This window comes from Mugil cephalus, chromosome 1 (assembly GCF_022458985.1).
Source record: "Mugil cephalus isolate CIBA_MC_2020 chromosome 1, CIBA_Mcephalus_1.1, whole genome shotgun sequence".
Lineage (NCBI taxonomy): Eukaryota > Metazoa > Chordata > Actinopteri > Mugiliformes > Mugilidae > Mugil > Mugil cephalus.
Window position 1 is genome coordinate 20,565,867 of NC_061770.1, and position 18,515 is coordinate 20,584,381.

At 42.5% G+C, this 18,515-nt stretch overlaps 1 protein-coding gene across 9 annotated transcripts in view; it reads left to right on the forward strand.

The window, feature by feature from the left end:
• ubr4 (ubiquitin protein ligase E3 component n-recognin 4) overlaps positions 1 to 18,515 on the forward strand; it is a 45,176-nt gene that overhangs the window by 20,018 nt on the left and 6,643 nt on the right. For 4 of the 9 annotated variants that reach the window (XM_047578419.1, XM_047578457.1, XM_047578448.1 and 1 more), the window contains 51 exons: positions 31 to 213; positions 926 to 1,084; positions 1,287 to 1,439; positions 1,551 to 1,778; positions 1,941 to 2,098; positions 2,201 to 2,375; positions 3,210 to 3,411; positions 3,520 to 3,683; positions 3,841 to 4,057; positions 4,301 to 4,517; positions 5,091 to 5,123; positions 5,396 to 5,459; positions 5,541 to 5,675; positions 6,116 to 6,290; positions 6,392 to 6,523; positions 6,728 to 6,849; positions 7,105 to 7,216; positions 7,768 to 7,898; positions 8,126 to 8,303; positions 8,427 to 8,531; positions 8,845 to 9,000; positions 9,290 to 9,458; positions 9,551 to 9,755; positions 9,832 to 9,945; positions 10,250 to 10,459; positions 10,549 to 10,698; positions 10,784 to 11,011; positions 11,181 to 11,259; positions 11,378 to 11,620; positions 11,786 to 11,954; positions 12,141 to 12,285; positions 12,439 to 12,524; positions 12,618 to 12,705; positions 12,868 to 13,061; positions 13,152 to 13,391; positions 13,495 to 13,633; positions 13,735 to 13,860; positions 13,992 to 14,120; positions 14,215 to 14,564; positions 14,650 to 14,740; positions 14,829 to 14,913; positions 15,031 to 15,158; positions 15,345 to 15,474; positions 15,595 to 15,755; positions 15,863 to 15,972; positions 16,159 to 16,300; positions 16,533 to 16,614; positions 16,999 to 17,172; positions 17,262 to 17,383; positions 18,039 to 18,236; positions 18,341 to 18,421. In XM_047578419.1, the coding sequence (XP_047434375.1) occupies positions 31 to 213; positions 926 to 1,084; positions 1,287 to 1,439; positions 1,551 to 1,778; positions 1,941 to 2,098; positions 2,201 to 2,375; positions 3,210 to 3,411; positions 3,520 to 3,683; positions 3,841 to 4,057; positions 4,301 to 4,517; positions 5,091 to 5,123; positions 5,396 to 5,459; positions 5,541 to 5,675; positions 6,116 to 6,290; positions 6,392 to 6,523; positions 6,728 to 6,849; positions 7,105 to 7,216; positions 7,768 to 7,898; positions 8,126 to 8,303; positions 8,427 to 8,531; positions 8,845 to 9,000; positions 9,290 to 9,458; positions 9,551 to 9,755; positions 9,832 to 9,945; positions 10,250 to 10,459; positions 10,549 to 10,698; positions 10,784 to 11,011; positions 11,181 to 11,259; positions 11,378 to 11,620; positions 11,786 to 11,954; positions 12,141 to 12,285; positions 12,439 to 12,524; positions 12,618 to 12,705; positions 12,868 to 13,061; positions 13,152 to 13,391; positions 13,495 to 13,633; positions 13,735 to 13,860; positions 13,992 to 14,120; positions 14,215 to 14,564; positions 14,650 to 14,740; positions 14,829 to 14,913; positions 15,031 to 15,158; positions 15,345 to 15,474; positions 15,595 to 15,755; positions 15,863 to 15,972; positions 16,159 to 16,300; positions 16,533 to 16,614; positions 16,999 to 17,172; positions 17,262 to 17,383; positions 18,039 to 18,236; positions 18,341 to 18,421 (7,767 nt within the window). The remainder of the gene's footprint in view (positions 1 to 30; positions 214 to 925; positions 1,085 to 1,286; positions 1,440 to 1,550; positions 1,779 to 1,940; positions 2,099 to 2,200; positions 2,376 to 3,209; positions 3,412 to 3,519; positions 3,684 to 3,840; positions 4,058 to 4,300; positions 4,518 to 5,090; positions 5,124 to 5,395; positions 5,460 to 5,540; positions 5,676 to 6,115; positions 6,291 to 6,391; positions 6,524 to 6,727; positions 6,850 to 7,104; positions 7,217 to 7,767; positions 7,899 to 8,125; positions 8,304 to 8,426; positions 8,532 to 8,844; positions 9,001 to 9,289; positions 9,459 to 9,550; positions 9,756 to 9,831; positions 9,946 to 10,249; positions 10,460 to 10,548; positions 10,699 to 10,783; positions 11,012 to 11,180; positions 11,260 to 11,377; positions 11,621 to 11,785; positions 11,955 to 12,140; positions 12,286 to 12,438; positions 12,525 to 12,617; positions 12,706 to 12,867; positions 13,062 to 13,151; positions 13,392 to 13,494; positions 13,634 to 13,734; positions 13,861 to 13,991; positions 14,121 to 14,214; positions 14,565 to 14,649; positions 14,741 to 14,828; positions 14,914 to 15,030; positions 15,159 to 15,344; positions 15,475 to 15,594; positions 15,756 to 15,862; positions 15,973 to 16,158; positions 16,301 to 16,532; positions 16,615 to 16,998; positions 17,173 to 17,261; positions 17,384 to 18,038; positions 18,237 to 18,340; positions 18,422 to 18,515) is intronic. The other 5 variants (XM_047578434.1, XM_047578474.1, XM_047578427.1 and 2 more) reach the window with 4 other exon arrangements.

Here is an 18,515-nt window from a genome sequence, read left to right on the forward strand (position 1 = left end):
TTTGGCTTTAGTATTTGTTCTTTTCCTTAGGTGCCCACACTAGGCTCTCAGGAAGGAGCTTTTGAGAATGTGAGGATGAACTACAGCGGTGACCAGGGCCAAACTATCCGCCAGCTCATCAGTGCACACGTCCTGCGCCGTGTTGCCATGTGTGTCCTGTCCTCACCCCACGGCCGCCGTCAGCACCTCGCAGTCAGCCACGAAAAGGGAAAGGTACGCTGAATCTGTTACCTTTGGATCTTTTGGAGCATTATTTTAAATATTTGCAGCATTTTTGATACCCGTACAAAGACAAAGGCTTCACTTTTGTGTTTGTGGCTGCAAGTGTTAGCGTTTTTTCTTGCTGTTAATCATTGAAACCAGGTTTGTTCACTATCAGAACATTATTAGAGCGTCTCTCGTGTGACGCATTGCATATCACTGCACTGCTCTTCTTGCATTTTACACCAACAGAAAAAAAAATGGCAACCACAATCAAGCAAGCAAACAAAAACAACCCATGGCAACCCACATCTTGTTTTAATGCGTCGCATGTATTCACAGAAAACAAAACTAAACAAACAAACAAAAACAACGTTGTGCCACATGTACTCCACATCTGGTGGCGTGGGCTAGGGGGTGTGGGGAGCTGTAAGCCGGTCCCCAGTGGGTTAGCAGGGGCCAGAGTCACCCCACAAAAATGTATCGGTCTCATAAGAGATTTGCCTCCCCCATCCCTTCCTCTTCCTCCTCTTCAGTTATCCTTCCGATTGTTATTATATTCATAATTTGCCGGTAAATGTGTAATTATCAAATGTAACACCATGTGTTCTCTCTCTCTCTCTCACACACACACACACACACACACACACTTTGTTCATTACTGTATTGTCTATTTCATAATCAAAAGAACATTATAACAGCTGTTTTCTCTCAATCTTCACAGATAACCGTTCTGCAGCTGTCCACTCTCCTGAAACAAGCCGACTCCAGCAAGAGGAAGTTGACACTGACTCGTCTGGCCTCTGCCCCGGTCCCTTTCACTGTTCTCAGCCTCACAGGCAACCCTTGTAATGAAGATTACCTGGCTGTGTGTGGCCTGAAGGTCAGTATACCACCTTATTCTATTCTATTTAATTATTTTTTTTTTGCCCACATAAGTATTGTTCAGTTAAAGAAACGCTACTATTTTGCCTCAAATAGTGATAATGTATAATGTGTAATCCAGCTTGTTGTAGTCCCTATGGATGGTTGCGGCAATGAGGTTGGCTTTACCATCCCGTCTTTGTTCTTTTTATTTTTCCCAGGACTGCCATGTGCTAACTTTCAGCAGCACGGGCTCTGTGTCCGACCATCTGGTGCTGCACCCACAACTGGCTACAGGCAACTTTATCATCAAAGCTATCTGGTTACCAGGCTCTCAGACTGAACTTGCTATCATCACCGCTGACTTTGTCAAGGTATCCACATAATACAGACGTACTTAGCAATGAGTGTGGATTTCTGTGAAACATATCTGTTGACACGGATATTTCAGATTTAACTCTTTATTCGTCTCCCTTGTCGAACAGATCTATGACTTATCAGTGGACGCCCTGAGCCCGATGTACTACTTCCTGCTCCCTAGTTCCAAGATCCGTGATGCTACCTTCCTTTTCAACGAAGAGGGGAAGAACATTATTGTAATCATGTCTTCGGCAGGTTACATGTACACTCAGGTCATGGACGAGTCGAGCAGTGCTCAGCACGGCCCCTTCTACGTCACAAACGTACTGGAGATAACCCACGAAGACCTGAAGGTAACTTGGAATTATGATTAGACTACAAATACCATACCTGGCCTTTTTAGCCAGCAGTGTATTTTTGCTAACACTCTGGAGTTTTTGGTTGATGTTTACACACCTATTCACACATTTGTGGTTTCTTAAAAATATTGAGGTAATTTCTTCCTGTTACTCCAGGATAGCAACGGGCAGGTGGCCGGCGGTGGCGTGTCTGTGTACTACTCCCATGTCCTCCAGATGCTTTTCTTCAGCTACAGCCAGGGAAAGTCGTTCGCTGCCACAGTGAGCCGCAGCACGACCGAGGTGCAGAGGCTCTTCCACATCAACATCAAAGGGTAACACACACTCTTGGCTTAACCGCCATTGAAATGGATATAGAAAATGTCACGGGTAACTGGAAAATCTAACGTTCTCTGCTAACGTCCTGCTTTAATCAGCTCAAATGGCGGCAGCAGCAAGATGTCACCGGCTTTGTGCCAATGGTCTGAAGTCATGAACCACCCAGGCCTGGTGTGCTGTGTGCAACAGACAACAGGGATACCACTGGTCATCATGGTCAAACCTGACACCTTCCTCATCCAAGAGATTAAAACTCTGCCGGCCAAAGCCAAGGTAAGGGTTGTTAACTGTAGTAATGAGACAAGAACCAAAACATACGCAATCACACAAACTGGACTCTACTGTGTATAGATTTAGGAAAGTCCATAGCAGTGATGCCTCCCAGCGAGAAGGTCCGGGCCCAGACAAATTATTACTGAAAAAGATTCCTTTAATTATATCTCAGACAAAATAGCACATTAGCTTTTTGTTTGATTTCTTTTTTAATCAGACGTTTTTTTAGGTTGTCTGAAACGTACCTGACACGTTTCGACTGAGGTTCTTCCATCTTCTTTAGAGATGTCACTCGCTCTTACGTGACATCTATATAGTGGCTTGTTCACCAGCCGATATCTCAGCTGATAAATCAGCTCATGTTATGAGGGGTGGTGTCGAGCTGTCGAAGCCTTGAGAGGTTGACACCGCCCCTTCTCTGGGGCAGTGTAAACTGTGCAAAACAACACATATGTCCTCTTCTTAAAGAGTGCAACTGAAATTATATTTTATCTTAACAACAAAAAAGAAATAAAAACTGGGTATTTAAAACAAATCCCACATCAAACAACAATACAAATGAACAAAATCTGTTGAGATTAAAAAAAAAAACGAAGGCCCGCATATGTTGCTAGTTGCTAGTTTGCAAACTTTTTTTTTTTATTTTTTAGAAGGAAGACCAATACAAGTCGACCGAGTGAACTTTAAACTAGATTACGTCCTCTACTGATTAAAAAGGGCATCGTGATTCATTTTGCATCTCAGCTGATTTGAATCATTACACATTTGTATTGATTTTTAACAGCCTTCCAGCGCGTCCTTAAATGTGCATCCTTAATTGTTTCCTTTCACCAGATTCAAGATATGGTGGCTATCCGACACACTGCCAGTAATGAGCAACAGCGCACCACCATGATTCTTCTCTGCGAGGACGGAAGCCTGCGAATCTACATGGCCAATGTGGACAACACCTCGTACTGGCTCCAGCCCTCGCTGCAACCCAGCTGTGGCATCAGTATCATGAAACCGGTCCGCAAGCGCAAAGCTGCTGCTGCTAGTGAGTCGTTTTTCTAATCCCAAAATACAGTTTGTAAGCAAGCAGATCTCAATATGAATGACGAACAGTTTGTATGAAATGTTCTTAATTCATTGTGATTCCTTTAAGCTACCCGGACCTCCAGTCAAGTGACATTCCCCGTGGATTTCTTTGAACACAACCAGCAACTGACAGAGGTGGAGTTTGGTGGCAATGACTTACTGCAGGTCTACAATGGTCAGCAGATAAAACACAGACTCAACTCCACAGGGATGTATGTGGCCAACACAAAGGTAGGGGCATTTTTAACTCGGAGGCACTGCTGTGCTTTTCGGTTATGTAATAAATCGCAATCAGCCATGCATGAACTAACCACCCTGATGGTGATAATGATCTTGCATTTCTCTTGACCATCAAACATGTGTATTCTGTTTCTCTGTTTCCTCCCAGCCTGGAGGATTCACTGTGGAAGCGGTGAACAACAACAGCTCAATGGTGATGACGGGTATGCGGGTGCAGGTGGGCAGCCAGGCCATTGAGAGGGCTCCTTCTTATGTGGAGGTCTTCGGCCGCACCATGCAGATAAACCTGACGAGGGCCCGCTGGTTTGACTTCCCCTTCACCAGAGAGGAGGCCCTGCAGGCTGACAAGAAGCTGTCCATATTTAGTAAGCTCAAATGAATTTTCTCTTTGCCTCCTTGCTACTTTACCTACTCGTTAATGATTTTTAAAAATCACAGTATTGTAATCCACCTTCCGAAGTTATTACATGGTGTCATAAAAATGGTTAGAACTAAGCAATGCTGTGTGCGCTAATCTTTCTATTTCTATGATTTGGTTTCACTGAATTAGCTGCGAACTATTCAGAAACTTTCTCTGATGCAGTTTTATCTTCCTGTCCATTTTAAAGTTGGAGCATCGGTTGACCCGGCCGGAGTCACCATGCTTGATTCCATCAAGATCTACGGTAAAACCAAGGAGCAGTTTGGCTGGCCTGAGGATCCACCGGAGGACTTCTCCTCTGCCTCCGTCAACAACGTCTGCAGTCCTAGTCTCAACCAGGGCAACGGCGCCTCTGACGGAGACATAGCCACCCCAACCACGAGCAGTGGCACGGTGCTAGAGAGGTATGGCCTTCCCACCTTACAGTCTGTGTGACCATCACAAGGTCTTTACACATTTCAGTCCCAATGAGTGGTGTCAATAGCACCTGTGATCTAATGAGACAGTAATCTAGTTTCCTTTCAACTAACCAATATCTACATTTCATATTCAGACTTCAACGTCTTTCCTTTTAGTTCCTACGTAAATAATATTGTTGTGGGCAAAATTAGTCAGTTGTTGAGTTTGTATTATTTTCAAATTAATGTGATAAAGACCTTTAATCCTTTACCTACACTCATATCTTTTTAAGAAAATGTACAATGCTGTGATATACAGTACATAGATGTGATCTTTTTTTCCCAAGCCATATTATCATTATTTAAAGTGTCTTCATCAGTCCAGATAATGTAGGAGTTTGAATTGTGGACAGTAGTAGTTGGGTCCTCTTTAGTGTTTCTGCATGGCTCTTGTGATCATCTTTTCTTGCATGCCTCTCTTTTTGTTCAACTGAATCATTTAATTTCACTTGTTTCTTTCTGTGATCCTCACACTTATTTTTGTTCTTTTTCTTTTGCTCCCAAAAATACAATAAAAAGTTGTGAAACTGAGTCCTTATCAACCTTGGACCGGTTAGTAACTGCCCTTTCTCTGCTTGTTTGTGTGGTTTTGTGCATGTGTGCCAGTTTGTGTGTCCATGCCTGAGACTGTGAACATGCCATGCATCATCTCCACGCCTGCACAACAACAAAAGCATTTTTTCCTCACAACATATATACTCTTGCATTCAGTGTTGTTTGGCAATTTAGATTAGCGAAGGCTGGAACAGATTGAGAATGCCTTTTTTTTTTATTGGGGCAAAATCTACAGGAGAGCCAGGATTGATCTTCCCTTTCCGTTTCAGATTGGTGGTCAGCTCCCTTGAGGCTTTGGAAAGCTGCTTTGCAGTAGGTTCATCTTGTGAAAAGGTAAACAATTCTTCATTGTTGAATGGATTTAACTTGCCTGTCTTTAGGGAACTTTGTTAATTTATGCTTTTAACTCTGCAGGAAAAAAACAAGGCTGCGGCACTGGAGTTGGCCACTTTACTTCTGTCCATGCCGACTCCTTCAGGCGTGCAGCAGCAAACTAAGGGACTTCTTGCCAGTCTGCACACCAGCCGCACAGCTTACCACAACCACAAGGTACAAAGAAATGTGCCGTTTTCTATGCTTTCGTTGTCTGAGTAATATAAGCACCAAATTCAAGAAGACTATTACTTCATATTAGTTCATATTATTTAGACTGTAAGATAAAGTGTCCATCCATTTTATTATCTATAATATTTATCCTGTAGAACCTGTCCCCCCATACATTTGGCAGAGTACATACAATATGTGGTATAATTTCATTCAAAAGACACTGAGATCTTTAGATCACAACCTTCAAAGGACCAAATAAGTATTTTATTGTATAAACAACTATGTAACATTTATTGTCAGTGAATGAAGTAAATGAACGCATGTTTCTTTTGCGGAACCACACTGTCAAAAGTTCAAAATCTACTTTCTCAGTTTCTTGTATTTGCTAATTGTTCACCACTTCTCTAGTATTAATGAAACTCTTTTCTGCCTCATCTCTTCAGGACCAGTCCTTGCTGAGTAACGCGGTGCAGTGTCTGAATGGCTGCAGCCGCGAGGGCAGAGAGCTCGACCCTGACGTCTTCCAGAGGCTTGTGATCACTGCCCGCTCCATTGCAATCATGAGACCCAACAACCTGGTGCATTTCACAGAAACCAAATCAATGCACCATGAGTTTGGTGAGAAGCAGTTTTCTCTTTGTAATATTGAAGATGATGGATTCTATTTGTACCGTTTCTGATGTGGCTCGGCAGCTAATTCATGTTCTCTCTTAACCCAGAAATGACAGAGGAAGGGCAAAAACACATGGATGGTGAAAGCTGTAATTTCATTGCACAACTGATGAATAACTTCTGGAAGCTCCATGCCCTGAAACCAAAGAATGCCTTTCTTGCTCCTGCTTGTCTGCCTGGTAAGAGCAAACACTGGGGCCTCGACATCTGGCATTTACGCTGAGTGATGAATAATGTGACTCATGCTTAAATGTCATGTACATCATATTAACGTAATTTATGCTCTTTTAAGAGGCTTTCATTTGATGACTGTACTGCATACCTTATCAGAAAAATAAGATCTGAGGAGTGTGTGAACGTGTGTTACTTCTTCTGCGTTTAAGGTCTAACTCACGTGGAAGCAACAGTAAACGCTTTGGTCGACATCATCCATGCATACTGCACATGTGAACTGGATTACATCAATGTAGCCTCCAAAATCTACATGCAGATGTTACTGTGTCCTGTAAGTATAAAATGTCTTTTGCTCGTTAGATTTTTGATTTAATTAGTAATCAAACAACAAGCATTGTATAATATGTATATATGAATGTATAATTGTTCATTAAATATTATTTACATGGCTAATTATTATCAGGATTGTGATTTGACAACATATATAAATCATGTGATTTAATTATAATCTATAACTGGAACACTGTATTTAAAGATAGTGTAGACAGTCATGAGGTCACAATTGTGGATTTCAAATAAATTTCAGGACACGGCTGTGAGCTTCGCTTGTAAGCAGGCTCTGATCAGAGTGCTTAGACCGAGAAACAAACGCCGTCATGTGACCCTTCCATCTCCTCCACGCTCCAACACACCCATGGGTAAGTTTGCTTAAGATTTATACAAAGTATCAATGAATATTATATTAGATACTATGTTTATTTACCCTAGAAGAAATGGTGGTGTCTAGACTTTAAGCTCTACTATAGGTCCTGTATAGCTTCATAAAGTCCTTGGATTGATTATTTGTTTTTATATACGTAATTTCCTGAATACTCTCAGTAGAGAGTAGAGAGTTCTTGCTGCGCTCTCGTAAAGTGTGTTTTGCAAGAATAGTGTCACCAAGATTTGTTCACATATGAGGGAGATCTAAAATGTGACAGTGGTCCCTCACTGTTACTCTGAGAGCATCATGACCACGGAGTTAAAAAGCATGAAAACTGAAAAGAACTAGACAAAAACAAAGCCAAATGCAAGATGTGACAACTACATGTAAACTGTTTTAGAAAATTATCACAAATATTTCCAAACTAATAGATGTTGAATTGAATCATTTCAGGAAATCCATACCCAGATCCCTAGAAGTCCAGTGGAAACAAATTGATTCACTTCTCTAATAGTTTCTTGTCAATTGTTTTTTTTTTTTTTATAGGAGACAAGGATGATGATGACGACGATGATGCAGATGACAAAATGCAGTCATCGGTGCTCACCGGGGGAGAAGAAGGCCGACAGGAGAGCCAAGAGCAGAATGAAGTGGACCACAACGACTTTGAGATGGTGGTTAGTCAGAGATGAGAAAAATAAATATACATGTTTGACATTAAGCTAGAATAAATAATTAGTTTTGAATCCCACGTCCATATGATATAAAATGTTTCTATTCTCCAGTATCAGAGACTTCATACCTCACACCACAAACAGAAATGGAGATCTTGGTTACTGTGCATGTTGTGTGTTAGAATAATAGATGGCACACTGTTTTTTTTTGTTTTATTTTGTCTTCACAGTCTGAATCAATGGTCTTGGAGACTGCAGAGAATGTCAACAATGGAAATCCATCTCCGCTGGAGGCTCTGCTGGCTGGAGCTGAGGGTTTCCCCCCCATGCTCGACATTCCTCCTGATGCAGATGATGAAACTATGGTGGAGCTGGCAATTGCTCTGAGCCTTCAGCAAGATCAACAAGGCAAGTAGTCGCAAAATGGCAAAATGAACTTATGACTGTGTGCAAACTAAGATTCCATACTGGTCCTGTGTTTATAGGCCTCAATATTTAAGTGCTTAAACTTTTACCTTTTGACATTTTTAGGCAGTAGTAGTAGTGCACTTGGCCTTCAGAGCCTTGGCCTGTCTGGCCAGGCCCCGAGCTCCTCTTCCCTGGATGCTGGCACCCTTTCAGACACAACTGCTTCAGGTAATTAGAGCATCTCCATGAGGGTATGTGATGGTATGTTTTTAAAAGTGCAAGTTCATAGAAATAAAATATCATCACCCTATCAATGCTGTTTCATAGTTTAGAATTTTTTCACTTTGTCACATTTTCTTAAGTGACTTTAAGATAGTTGACCATACATTTTTATATAACACTGCCTGCAGTAGGTTCAGCAGAAACAACTAATGATGGAAGTGTTTTGCTTGTACTGCATGCTTTCTGCATTGTTGGTGCACAAGTATAAACTAAGGTCGTGTATCCTGGCCAGATGACCGTGGTGTATTTACCGTTACAGCTATTGCTATGATTTCAGCCCCGGCCTCAGATGATGAGGGCAGCACGGCTGCTACTGATGGCTCTACTTTGCGCACCTCCCCAGCTGAGCACGGAGGCAGTGTGGGCTCAGAGAGTGGAGGTTCTGCCATCGACTCTGTAGCAGGGGAGCACAGTGGTGGGTGATTTCTAATGAAACGGGCCAATATTGAAAACATTTTATAGATCGTATCTGATTCAATCTGTTTTGACCTTTTAATCAGCTCTGAAAGTTCTGAACACAGTATTTTCTTCAAACCTCTGTTTAATGTTAGGATAATGTCATCATGTTACACATTTAAGTCCAGAGGTTGACGGTCATTTTAGAAAAGCACTTTTTCCATTTTAAAATAAAGCCGTAATACATACATTTTATACATTAGCATGTTTAGCTTCGCTGAATCGTTTTTGTCCATGTATGTGTGCAGTGTCAGGACGCAGCAGTGCATATGGAGATACAACAGTGGAGGGCCACCCTGCAGGTCCAGGCAGTGTGAGTTCAAGCACTGGAGCCATCAGTACCACCACAGCCCAGCAGGAAGGAGAAGGCTCAGAAGGAGAAGGAGAGACTGAGGGAGACATCCACACAAGCAACAGGTCAGACTCCTGCCAACATCTTCCCTGTAAAGTGTCCATTAAGTTTTTAGAAGTTAAATGATTCCCCGGGGTTGTTTTGCGTCTGTCATTAGGTTGCACATGGTTCGTCTCATGCTGCTCGAGCGGTTGCTTCAGCACCTTTCTCAGCTCCATAATGTGGGAGGAGTTCAAGCCATCCCTTACATGCAAGTTATCCTCATGCTGACCTCTGACCTCGATGGGGAGGATGAAAAGGACAAAGGTGCCTTGGATGACCTGCTTGCACAGCTCATTGCCGAGCTTGGCATGCACAAGAAGGTAACCGCGATCTCCTGTGATGAGTCGGCCTCGTAAATTGACAACGTTTTACTGACTCCTCGTTATTTGTGTTCAGGACGTGTCCAAGAAGAATGAGCGGAGCTCCATCAATGAAGTTCACTTGGTTATCATGAGGCTGCTTAGTGTCTTCATGTCTCGGACCAAGTCTGGCTCCAAATCTTCCTCAGAGGTACATCCTCTATATTATAAATGCTGTATAAAAAAATATTTAATTTCCAATAGAATATATTACGTTAAACCAGTACCAGTGGAACCTGGTTTCATAATAAAATAAAAGAGGTCATGGCTGAGACAGTCATGTCTTGGGTAACTGTCCATAAAAATAAAAAATATGCACATGCATTTCATTATTAAGGTAAATTTTCTACACAGCCACTGAAAACGTTCTTAGATGTCATGTGACATAATGTGCACAAGCTGAAGTAAGTTGATGCTACTTATAACATCATGAATTTTGACTTCCTGTCCTCTAGTCATCCTCCCTGATTTCCAACGCCACAGCGACTGCCTTGCTCAGCCTGGGTGCTATCGACTACTGTCTCCACGTGCTCAAGTCGCTCCTGGAGTTCTGGAAGAGCCAACAGGGTGAAGAGGAGCCAGTGACCACCAGCCAGCTCCTCCGCACACACACAGCCGCCTCCCCCCCTGACATGAGTCCTTTCTTCCTGCGGCAATATGTCAAGGTATCGGATAACGGGAAATGTTTTTAAACTTGAATAGATTTTTATTTTATTTCTTTTAATCTAAACTCACTGTGTTGTTTCTGATCCAGGGACATGCTGCGGATGTGTTTGAAGCTTACTCCCAGCTGTTGACTGAGATGGTGCTCCGGCTGCCGTATCAGATCAAGAAGATTGCTGACACCAACCCGCGCATCCCACCTCCTGTCTTTGATCATTCATGGTTCTACTATCTGTCTGAAGTAAGTCATTGACTCTTGTTTATCAGTTGCGAGTCTTTGAAATAAACGTGAACGCTAATCCTTCATTCTTCCCTTTTCCTCTCAGTATCTGATGATCCAGCAGACGCCGTTTGTCAGGAGGCAGGTCAGGAAGCTGTTGCTGTTCATCTGCGGATCGAAGGAAAAATATCGTCAGCTGCGGGACCTGCACACACTTGATTCCCACGTTCGCAGCATTAAGAAGCTTCTGGAGGAGCAGGGCATCTTCCTCAGGGCTGGAGTGGTCACTGCCACATCTGGCTCAGCTCTGCAGTACGACACGCTCATCAATCTGGTGAGTGGTCTTTGATGAGACAGTGAGGCCGCTTATATTTTGCTGTACATAACCTGTTTTTATATGTTGTCTGGGTTTAATGTTTGTGCAGAATTTTTCCTTTTTTTTTTTTTAAGCCATGGTCTGTTTTGTTCTTGTGTCTGACTGAAAATTTCCTCTCTTGTTGCAGATGGAGCATCTGAAAGCTTGTGCCGAAATCGCCACCCAGAGGACGATCAACTGGCAGAAGTTCTGCGTGAAGGACGACTGTAAGTTGTCTCTGATAACTCAGTTTTCAGTAAAAACGAACAAGCGATTGAGCCTAATATTAACAACGTTGTTCATATCTTTCTCCTTTTCTTATTCTTCATTCTCTTTGCTGTCCAGCTGTGTTGTACTTCCTGCTTCAGGTCAGCTTCCTAGTGGATGAGGGCGTTTCCCCAGTTCTTCTGCAACTCCTCTCCTGTGCTCTGTGTGGCAGCAAAGTGCTGGCCAGCTCCTCCACCTCCTCTTCGTCATTCTCAGGAGGAGGCTCTGGTAGCGGCGGACAGACAGGAGGCTCTCAGTCCTCTCAGAGCAAGTCCTCTAGTAAAAAGAGCAAAAAAGAGGACAAAGAAAAAGACAAAGAGGGTAAGATGGCAAAACAGACGTTCTCATATTTACTACCAATTCTGCTTGTTAAGAAATACAGCACATATGAGAGTCTGGCATTCCCTCCAAGCCTTGAATAATCAGAACAAGATTAGAGTTTAGATGGTCACTACTTGACTGAATTATATCTTTCTCTGACCACAGGAGACGGAGTTGGCAGCCAGGAGGATCAGCTGTGCATGGCTCTGGTCAGTCAGCTCAACAAGTTTGCAGACAAGGAGACTCTCATCCAGTTCTTGCGCTGCTTCCTGCTGGAGTCAAACTCATCTGCTGTGCGCTGGCAAGCCCACTGCTTGGCGCTGCATATCTACAGGTACTCATAATGTGATGATTCTCATAATAAAGTCACAAGAAAAAGTCTATGTTGTTTAGTCTCAAAAGGCCAGTCTGATCTACTTTAACGCTGCAGCACTCATAAACCAACGGTGGAATTAATTTATAACAAACACGACTAATTGATAAAATAGTGAAATAATAATATGGGTCAATGTTCCTGCAGAAACTCCAGCAAATCCCAGCAGGAGCTGCTGCTTGAACTGACTTGGGCTATCTGGCCGGAGCTCCCTGCATACGGACGCAAAGCTGCCCAGTTTGTCGACCTGCTTGGATACTTCTCACTGAAAACCCCTCAAACAGAGAAAAAGGTTTGATTTGTTGATTTCATTTCAAATGCATATCACCTGGTTATACTGCCAGTGTCGTTTTTCTCCATTAAATGGAAATATTGGGATAATTTGACACAGGTAAGCACAGTGATTATGGTAAAAAGTATTTTGTTGCTTTTTTTTCTCTTTTAGCTTAAGGAGTATTCCCAGAAAGCTGTGGAAATCCTGAGGGCACAGAATCATATCCTGACAAATCACCCAAACTCCAACATTTACAAGTATGTGTACAAAAATACACTGTAACACGCTGTAATGCTAAGGAGGATGAAATTTGAAGTAACAGCCACATTAATTACTTGTTTCTCCTGCAGCACTCTCTCTGGTTTGGTGGAGTTCGATGGCTTCTTTCTAGAGAGTGACCCCTGCCTGGTGTGCAACAATCCAGAAGTCCCCTTCTCAGTAAGTGCAACACAACCTCACTGGAAGCTTTATAAAAGTGCAGCTATTATTTAATTGAAATATTTTATCTGAACAAGCAAGAAGAACCCTGCTCAGATATTGCTGCCACAAACAGCGCCTGTTTTATTTTTTTTAAACTTCGTCCTTCTTTTTGTCCTCCAGAATATAAAACTGTCATCCATCAAAGTGGACACCCGCTACACCACCACGCAGCAAGTTGTCAAGCTCATTGGCAGCCACACCATCAGCAAAGTCACGGTGAAGATCGGTGACCTCAAACGCACCAAAATGGTCCGCACCATCAACCTCTACTACAACAACAGGACTGTTCAGGCGATCGTGGAGCTGAAGAATAAGTATGTTGCTCCTTTTTCTTTTTCACTGTCGTTCTCATTGATTCATTATTTGACGTTAATGTCTTTTTTTTGTTTTTGTGTTTTTTTTAGGCCTGCGCGTTGGCACAAAGCCAAGAAAGTTCAGCTGACTCCAGGACAAACGGAAGTGAAGATCGACCTTCCCTTACCCATCGTCGCGTCCAACCTGATGATTGAGTTTTCGGACTTCTACGAGAACTACCAGGCCTCCACGGAGACGCTGCAGTGTCCACGCTGCAGTGCTTCTGTGCCGGCCAACCCTGGGGTGTGTGGCAACTGTGGGGAGAACGTGTACCAGTGCCACAAGTGCAGGTTGGTTTCCTCTGCAAGTTCTAAAGATAATAAATTATTGGAGACATTTAAGTTGGTTGGATTTTTATTTGTATATGATTTTTAATTTTTAAATTTTTTTTAGGTCTATCAACTATGATGAAAAGGACCCCTTCCTGTGCAATGCCTGTGGATTTTGCAAATATGCCCGGTTTGACTTCATGCTCTATGCGAAGCCGTGCTGTGCTGTGGATCCCATTGAGAATGAGGAAGACAGGAAAAAGGTAAGAAGCTGTTCAGTCCTAGTTAGGGAATTAGTGATGCCATTGCTTGGAATTAATAATGACTTCTCTAAATCCTTTTTTTTTTTTTTTTTATCATCCAGGCTGTGACGAACATCAACACCCTGCTGGACAAAGCTGACAGAGTCTACCACCAGCTGATGGGCCACAGACCCCAGCTGGAGAGTCTCTTGTCTAAAGTGAATGAGGCAGCACCAGAGAAGCCCCAGGTCAGTTTAAACAGGAACCTGTTTAAAGGCTTTGGTGACATTTTCTGTCGCCTGAAGTTCATGAGATGCAGAGCTTCTTCTTCTTCTTGTGTCATCTCATAGTATTTTGTTTCTTCCTTTGTTGCTGTCAGGATGACACGGGAGCAGGCGCAGGACTGGGTACGTCTTCTGCTAATGTGAACAGATACATCCAACAGCTGGCTCAAGAGTACAGTGGAGACTGCAAGACATCGTTTGATGAACTCTCCAAGATTATACAGGTTAGTGACATTACAGTTAATTACACAAGTAAATATAAAACTTTTTTTTCCCCTTGCTAACGTATGATTGTGTCCCCTTTCTCCTTGTTTACAGAAAGTGCTTGCATCTCGTAAAGAGCTCTTGGAGTATGACCTGCAGCAGAGAGAGGCTGCCACCAAGTCGTCCCGTAGCAGCAGCAGCCATCAGCCCACCTTCACCGCCAGTCAGTACCGAGCCCTGTCCGTGCTGGGCTGCGGCCACACCTCCTCGACCAAGTGCTACGGCTGCGCTTCGGCCGTCACGGGTCACTGCATCACGCTGCTACGAGCGCTGGCCACCAATCCAGCCCTGCGCCAGATCCTGGTCCTCCAGGGTCTCATCCGCGAGCTGTTTGAGTACAACTTGCGTAGAGGCACGGCCGCCATGAGGGAAGAGGTGCGCCAGCTGGTCTGTCTCCTCACTAGGTATGTCTCACCTTTATTTTACTTTACTTGTATTTAAGAGAAAGTTTATTAATAATGATGTTTAATAATCGTTTTCCTGGTTCAGAGATCATCCAGAAGCCACTCAGCAGATGAACGACCTCATCATCGCTAAGGTTTCAGCCGCCCTCAAAGGTCACTGGGCAAATCCCGACCTGGTATGTTGTTGTGCACATCCTAAAGGAATCTGAATAACTTCATTAGGTTTCAACTTTAATATAAACATGCTGTCTCTTTGTCCATCAGGTCAGTAATTTGCAGTATGAGATGCTGCTGTTGACAGACTCCATTTCCAAAGAGGGAGGATGCTGGGAGCTACGGTTACGTTGTGGTAAGCGAGAGAGGAGCTGTGTTTGAACCTCTACTACCTTTTCTGTCCGTCCCTTCAACACCTGGAACTAGGTCTTTGTCTAATAGCGCTGTATTTTTTTTTTTAATCCTCCTGTAGCCCTCAGTCTGTTCCTCATGTCAGTGAATATAAAGACACCTGTCGTGGTTGAGAACATCACTCTCATGTGCCTGAGAATCCTGCAAAAGCTGATTAAGCCCCCAGCTCCAACTAGCAAGAAGAACAAGGTGAATATTCTACAAACAGTAAATAGTTTTATGGGTCGTGGTGCAGATTGTAAAACTTTTGATAACCAAGCAGACATGGATAAGCATGGCATTTGTGGCTTGTTTTAAATTCACACACCATTACTTGTAATACTTCGGATACCACGTGATTGTGTGTTCTTATATATTCACGTTTTGTCTTTAAAGGATGCTGCTATCGAGTCCCTGACCACCGTGAGGCCCTACAGTAATGAAATCCATGCACAGGCCCAACTCTGGCTCAAGAAAGACCCCAAAGCGTCTTATGAAGCCTGGAAAAAGTGTCTCCCAGCCAGATGTGAGTACGATCTGAAAAAAAAAAACAAAAAAAAAAACGTCAGAGCAGATCTTATTTTAGTCTGTGATAATATAACAAGACATTAGCTTCTCACCATTGACTGTATTTTCTTGAGCACAGGCCAGGAGGTGGTGTCAAAGCCTCAGGGGAAAGCTGAGCTGCGGAAGCAGTATCTGCTGGAGAAGTATGTGTGGAAGTGGAAGCAGTTTGTGGGCTCCAGAAAGGGAGAAGGTCTTTTCCCTCGGCTTCTGAAGCTCAGCCACAACAACTGGTTGCGGCAGGTAAAAAAAAAAAAAGAAAAGAAAAATGTTTTAGTTACTGAGAGACTCAAATTATTATATTTTTGGGTAACAAACCAATTGTTGACTCAACTTCTTATTCGTGGCAGGTTCTTTTCACACCCGCCACCCAGGCTGCAAGACAGGCAGCTTGCACCATTGTGGAAGCTCTTACAACAATCCCCAGTCGCAAACAACAGGTCCTGGACCTACTCACCAGGTATGAGTCTGTAAACATCTCAATGTTTTTCTGAAATTTACATAAATTATAGTCCCTTAAAAAAAGAGTTTGGATTAAATGGAGCCGATTGCAAATATACCACTTTTACACAGTAATCTTTATTGAAGGATCAATACATATCTTTGAGGGAAGTAAACTGTTTAACGTTGTTTATGTTTCTGTCAGTTACCTGGATGAGCTGAGCGTGGCTGGAGAGTGTGCAGTCGAGTACCTGGGTCTGTACCAGAAGCTGATCAAACCAACACACTGGAAGGTTTACCTGGCAGCCCGTGGGGTCCTGCCCTACATTGGTAACTTGATCACCAAGGTAATGCCTCAGAGTTAAATGAAAACAAATATATATATATATATAATTTTATTGAAAGATATATTCATATTAAGTTGCATTAGACGTAAAAGTAATGAAAATCCTGACCTTAAATTTAATTGATACATTATAGTCCATCTTTTTTTCTCTTCTTATTTAAAATGTTAACGTCAGTGTCTTTTATCAGCTATAAGATGTTTTAAATTTGACCGCTGGTTATTTCTCTGAACAGGAAATAGCCAATCTGCTGGCTCTTGAGGAGGCTACGTTGAGCACAGACTTGCAGCAAGGCTACGCCCTGAAGAGCTTGACTGGTATGACTTCTTCTACCCGTGAATTCATAACATTTAAAATCAGTCACAGCAGAAAACGACCGTCTTTAAGTGAAACTTATTTTATGTGGGGCTGTCAATAGATTCAAATATTCAGTCGCAGTCAACTTATGTCAATACAACATTTTAAATATCTGTTTTAAACATACCATGTTCAGAAAACTCAGTTAATAAAAGAAGAAAAAGCAGCTGTAATCATTTTCTGCTTGTTTGTTTCTGCTTTGTCTTCTTCTGAGATTCTTCAAAATGCTAATTAATGTGTTCATGTTGACCGCTCTAACCTCAAGTTAACTTAAGGCTGATTTTTTGTGATACCACAGCTGTCTTTTTCTAACCCTTGAAATTACTTCTCTGTGTTTTCTGTAGGACTGCTCTCTTCCTTCGTGGAAGTGGAGTCCATTAAGCGGCATTTCAAAAGCAGGTTGGTCGGCACAGTGCTCAACGGTTACCTGTGTCTGAGGAAGTTGGTGGTTCAGCGCACAAAACTCATTGATGAGACTCAGGACATGCTCCTGGAGATGCTAGAAGACATGACGACAGGTCTGCGCTGACTCCCACTCAAACAATATAACCATGTCACAAATATTATTGTTTTAAATTGTAACTGTAATTTATTGTGCTGTTTACAGGTACTGAGTCAGAAACCAAAGCCTTCATGGCAGTGTGCATCGAGACGGCAAAGCGGTACAACCTGGACGACTACAGGACACCTGTGTTCATTTTTGAGAGACTGTGCAGCATCATCTATCCTGTGAGTTTCCTGGATGTAATAAATGAATCAAACTTCAGAAACTGTCAACAGTAATCATATAATAATTTAAGTAATATTCAAGAATGCAACACGTTCGCTAATTCAACGCTAGTTTGTCGCTTTACTTGTTCTTTTATTAACTGAACAGTCAAAAGCTGGGTTTACATGCAGCCAGATACTCCAATTACAATCAGTTTAGAAGCGCAAAACGAATAATAATTGCTCCATATAAACACCTCAATCGGAATAAACAATAGAAACATCAAACTGTTTCAAAGGGTCCATCAAAAACTAATTGAAGCCCTTGAAGACTGGCTACTATAAGGCTAAAAGCAAAGCAATAGCAAAAGTGGATATGACCTCACAAACTTTCCTAATCAAGTAGTTGCTTTAATTATAAATTGTAAAAACAATAGAAACTACTGCTGATTGACGAGAGACCTCCATCTTTGATCAGTCACGTGATGTTTCCATCAATCTTCACACATCTGTAAAACTGCTGCTAAAAGTAGGGGTGCATGTAAACATCAGATCATATCATCAGAATAGATCATCTCACATGTAAACATCACCCTGAAACCTTCAATCAGAATGAGAAAAAAGTCTCCATGTAAACCTGGCTAAAGATTGGGGGCATTTGTTTTATTCTTTTTAGGAGGAGAATGAGGTGACGGAGTTCTTTGTGACTCTGGAGAAGGATCCTCAGCAGGAGGACTTCCTGCAGGGCCGCATGCCCGGAAACCCGTACAGCAGCAATGAGCCCGGCATCGGCCCCCTGATGAGGGACATCAAGAACAAGATCTGCCAGGACTGCGACCTGGTGGCGCTGCTCGAAGACGACAGTGGCATGGAGGTAAAAATCACTTAAAACTTGAGTCACTTAGTTTGTTTTGTGCTGCTTTTGTCAAAATGTATGTTTCCCGCATAAGTTGACACGTCGCTGTGTTTTTCTTCCAGCTTCTGGTAAACAACAAAATCATTAGCTTGGATCTGTCAGTGGCGGAGGTCTACAAAAAAGTGTGGTGCCCTACAAATGAGGTGAGAGTCAGTTTTGTCATTGAATTAATTAAACTCTTAGGAACATTTGGAACTTTTTAAATTGCTGGAACATCTCCTTAATAATAGTGCAACC